The sequence below is a fragment of the Poecilia formosa genome, unplaced genomic scaffold (genome assembly GCF_000485575.1).
Source record: "Poecilia formosa unplaced genomic scaffold, Poecilia_formosa-5.1.2 Scaffold1409, whole genome shotgun sequence".
Lineage (NCBI taxonomy): Eukaryota > Metazoa > Chordata > Actinopteri > Cyprinodontiformes > Poeciliidae > Poecilia > Poecilia formosa.
Genome location: NW_006801348.1, coordinates 8,800 through 13,737, shown reverse-complemented (window position 1 = coordinate 13,737; position 4,938 = coordinate 8,800). Strand labels below are relative to the sequence as shown.

The window sequence follows — 4,938 nt, the reverse complement described above, 5'->3', positions numbered from 1 at the left end:
CAAGTGCTTAATAAACATGATTTGATTTAAAAATAACTGGACAGAATTTTTCTCCTTGTTAATCTAACATTTCTCCTTCATACATTTTATTTGTTGTTGGCTTTCAGGGCCTTGTGATGGACTGGTGACCTGTCCATGGTGAACCCTGCCTCTCATCTGATGGCTGCTGGAGATGGGCACCACCAGCCCCCCTCACCACCCTGCAAGGATCAGCGTGTTCAGATCATGGATGGAAAGATGTTAAGGTAGTTTGTCTCCTTTAAGTTCACACTTAAAACAGCTTCATAGTTAATACCAACATCAGCTGATTCTATGATATTGCTGACTATTTTTTTCTACTTCTAACATAAACAGGCAAAGAGAACATCCAGAAATGTTTCCACCCGAGGCATCCGGTCCCAATCGTCATCATTTCTGATTATGTCACGTACATAGCGAGTCCACAACGGCTGAAAATTGTAAATCTTATTTTTTTCTTTGCTATTTTTCTGTACTCTTTAAAATACAAATGCTTTCTCTGTTTAATTGCTCTATTGTTCTTTTTTGTAGGTTTCTGTAAAGTGCAGTGGTGCGGTGAATGGGAATGTTTTGTCATTGATCCTCACTGTTCTTAGGAAGGAGAAATGTCAGTTTGTCTGGAATACTGTGACATTGTATCAAAACAATATTCTTTCCTTGGTGAAACATTTTTCACATTTACTCTAACATGTACCTATTGTTTTATTGTGGTGATTTTCATGAGCATGTTGACTGTAAACTTTGAATGTATTGACAATTTGTACAATTCTGTTATAGTAAATTGGCTCTTGAAAAAATGTGGGTAACATTTTATTTGACGGGGTGTGCATAAGATTGATATGATACTGTCATAAACATGCTATAACTTCTGTTAGGAACATACCAACATTGTCATGAAGTGTCATTCAGTAAATAATGAAAATTTTAATGAGAAGTTGCTTTAAAAGTTGGATGAGAGGTGTTACGTTATGTTTATGACAGTGTCATGTCAGTCTTATGCACACCCCATCAAATAAAGTGTTACCAAAATGGTAATATATTGAAAGCACAATGTAATTAGTTTCACCTGTAAAGTGTGTTGTAATGGATCCTTCTGTGTTTCGGTAGCCTGATGTGTTTGCACTACTGATGTGTGTATGAAGCATGTAATGTAGAAAGTGGCAAAGCAGAATAATAAGACATTAAGTAACTAAAAAGTGTTCTTCATTAGCAATTCTAATAAACCAAAAGTGTATTTGTAGCATACTGTAATCACATTAATAAAATATTAAATATGTATTTCCAGTATACTTAAAATATATTTTACATATGTTTTAAATATAATTCAAGCACTAAAATAGTACACTCAAAATATACTAATCAAGCATGTTTTAATACATAAAAGGCAGCATACTTAAGTGTATTTTAAGTTGTTCCATAAAAGTACGTTGAAGTATGCTTAGTATACTTTAAATTGTACATTACTACAATTTAAATACTATTAAAATACACTAAGCACAAAAAAGTTGTTCCAAAAAAGCACACTTTAAGTATGTTAATCCTAAGTGTACTTGAAAGTATGCTAAAGTATTTTAAAATTTAACATACTTAGTACACTATCTCTCTTCTTATCTTCAGCTAGAAGGAAGGGAGAGTTAGGCCACATGATGCCCTGTGATGGATGGACAGGTATCACAGGGCAGGCCAGAGACACACGCACACACCCACACCCACATGCACACTCACTATTATTCCTTATTCACGTAGTTCAAGAAGCAACCAGAATCTAATCATTCGTGATAAAATCTGAAAATGTAACCAGTCGGCCTAAGCGCTGCTCTTGATTCCAAAAAAGCAGAAATAGAATAGTTTCAAAATCTACATTTGTAGACATACTGCTTTATCAGTCATTTTAAAAGTAACTGTTATTTAGTTACATATTTTATTTAGTAGGCTCTTGTTCATAAACGAGGGAAAAATGGTGCAGGAGATCAATATGGAGGATGGGATGGATGGGTAGAGTCAGAAAGAACAAGATCACAGATATAAGCTGAAATGGGTTTCCTCTGCAGGGTGTCTGATACCTCCGGTAGAGAGAAGATCTGTCCTCTGGCCGGGACTCTCTCTTTTTGTTCTTTCTCTCTCACTGTGTGTTTCTCTGTCTCTCTCTTTTCATCTCTCTCTAGTAAATATCTAGTTTCAACTGTATATCGTTCAAATTGCACAAAAATACAAGGCAAAATAATAATAATACAGTTGAACAGTTATTCTGCCCAGATTTAGATCTTAAAGGTGATAACAAACTGGTGTCCCTCAGTTTTACCCTAACATGACTGCACTCTGTCACCTCCATCCTTCCAGATGTTTCTTCCACTCCTCCAGAAAGCTGCAAACACAACGGATGAAGGTAGTAACTTTTAGTATTTGCATACATGAATTAGGAACTCGAGAACAGACATCTGGAGAACCACTTATTCTTATTTTAAGGTTTGAACCATGTTTTTATTTTCTGTGGTCTCCTATCAGATGATGATATGTCCTGCAGAAGGTCGGCCATCATCAACATGTCCACTGTTCTCGCATCTGTGAAGAAGTGTCCCGAAACCTTCCAGATGGCCCAGATGTACCCATACAGGACCAGCAAGGCAATGACTCTCACTTTGGTTCCCTGTAGTCACACATCCTTACAGCTCTGTAACTAATCCTGGCTGATAACTGTCGATGATGTGTTGCTCATTGAGATCTTTTTATATTATGCCAGAAAAGTTCTATTTATGATTTCTTAATTCTACAAAATCACTAATACTCAAGATGTGTTGTATATACCAAACATTATATACTCAGCTTTTTTCAGAATTCAAATTCATACATGACTTAACAAGGGAGTCAATTACTTTTTGACACAGTGCCATGGTTGTTTAGATAGATTTTTTTTCCCTTAATAATATGGTAGAAATTTTTCATCAAAATGGAAAGTATTCAGTAACTTAGAGAAAGGTTGACCTTTGTCTTTAGATGCTTTATTTGAAGGCTGTCACTGATCTAGTCAGAGCCCTGATACAAGTTGCATACTGCTTTTTAAACACTTCACTACATCTTGCTCGAGCAACGCAGAGGGACTTACCTCCTGTCAGTGAAAGGACAGCAGCTCAGCATATAGATATAGAGTCCTACCAACTCAAATACTTTCTACTCTCTGTGATTTCACCTACATTGTGCGGCTGCACCTGTTTCTTGCACTTTGTTCTGGACTTCATGCTTGCATGCATGAGCAGATTAAAGGAAATTAAACAGACACGTCTATAAGAAAACAAAATAGATGTACATATCAGCTTCTATCCATCCTTCCATTATCTTACACACTTATCTCTAGTGGGGTTGTGAGGCTGGTTAAATTGATAACATTTGTATCAATTTTCCATGACAATGAAAACTGCTTTTTTATTTTCTCAAGTTGTCTTTGCCTGGTTTTTTTTTTTTCAATTTTTTTTTTTTTCAATTACATTAATTACATTTAGGGACAAAATAAAGGAATTCAAGATTGGGAGAAACTTGTTACATTTATAACATAACAAAATGTGGAGATGCTCAGTCATATTGTCTTTTCAAAGACAATATGACTGTTGTGATGTCACAGGCAGCCCTCAACATGCTGACTTGCTGTCAAGCTGAAGATTTCAAGCACCAAGGCATCCTGGTGACAGCCATCCACCCAGGCTGGGTCCGAACGGAGATGGGTGGACAACAGGTCAGCCTCCATTACACTTTATAGTTGCTTTATGTCATGTAAAACAACTTTGTTCAATGCGTACAATGGTCATTTTGTAATCTGTATGTTTTGGGTTCAACTCCAGCTTTCTTAGTTCACATGCTGAACTGCCCCTGGGCAAGGCACCTAATCCAGGCTACCTTCTGATCGGTGCTGAAATGTTTGTGAGGTTGGCTGGGTGGATATGGCTCTGGTGTAAAGTGCTTTGATTGGTTGGTATGAAAGAAGAGCAAATAGCTTCACATACTCTCTGTTTATCATTTTATTAAACACTATATGCATATGGATGTCATCATGACTGGTTTGGATTGTACTTTTATTTTCCAAGAAAAATATTTTCCAAGAAAAATATGTACAGTTTTCAATAAAAAAAAGAGGCTATTTTTATTTCCCTCTAGTAACTTTATAGGGTCATGCCTTGATCTAGTTGAGTTAAATGATTAATTAATTTTAACTAATTTTAATTAATTTTAATTAATTAATTTTAATTAACTAATTTAAAATTAAAAATGTATTAAATTAAATTTTCAATATAATTAAATTTCCCTTTGAGATTAATAAAGTATTTTTGAACTGAATTGAATTTATGTGTATCAAGTCCAAGGACTCAAAAGCACTTTACACCACAGTCAGTCATTCACACACTCATGGTGATGAGCTACATTGTTGCCACATACTGTCAGAAGTGAGGCTGCCTTTAGGGTTCAGGGTCCTCTGATGACCTTGAGGAGGAAAAGCAAGTAAAGTGTCTTGTCCAAGGTCACAGTGGCAAAGTGACTGAGATGGACAAAGCAGCAACCTGGTTCATAAGACACATCCGTACCTGAGTTATGTGTTGTTTTTGTTTCTGTTTTTTCCTAAAGGCTCCTCTGATACCCCAGGACAGTGTGGCTGGAATGCTGCGTGTCATGTCAACACTGAGCAACAAACACTCTGGCCTCCTTCTGGACTGGGAGGGCAACACAATCCCCTGGTAGAAATCATTGTGAGCACCACCAGCATTAACAAAAAATAACGGTAACACTTTATTTGAAGGGTGTGAATAAGACTGTCATGACACTTTCATTAACATGACATAACACATGTCATGAACATGAATAAGCCTTCATGCATATTTATGACTGTTGTCATAAAGTGTCATTCGGTAAATTATGACACTTTTAATACAAAGT

General features: G+C 36.2%; 1 protein-coding gene across 1 annotated transcript in view; it reads left to right on the top strand.

The window, feature by feature from the left end:
* The first annotated feature begins 2,237 nt into the window (after nucleotides 1–2,237).
* LOC103132853 (C-factor-like) overlaps nucleotides 2,238–4,938 on the top strand; it is a 6,331-nt gene continuing 3,630 nt past the window's right edge. The window contains exons 1-4 of the mRNA XM_007544626.2: nucleotides 2,238–2,404; nucleotides 2,524–2,642; nucleotides 3,635–3,745; nucleotides 4,630–4,751. Coding sequence (XP_007544688.1) covers nucleotides 2,359–2,404; nucleotides 2,524–2,642; nucleotides 3,635–3,745; nucleotides 4,630–4,743 — 390 coding nt within the window. The 5' untranslated portion in view covers nucleotides 2,238–2,358 and the 3' untranslated portion in view covers nucleotides 4,744–4,751. The remainder of the gene's footprint in view (nucleotides 2,405–2,523; nucleotides 2,643–3,634; nucleotides 3,746–4,629; nucleotides 4,752–4,938) is intronic.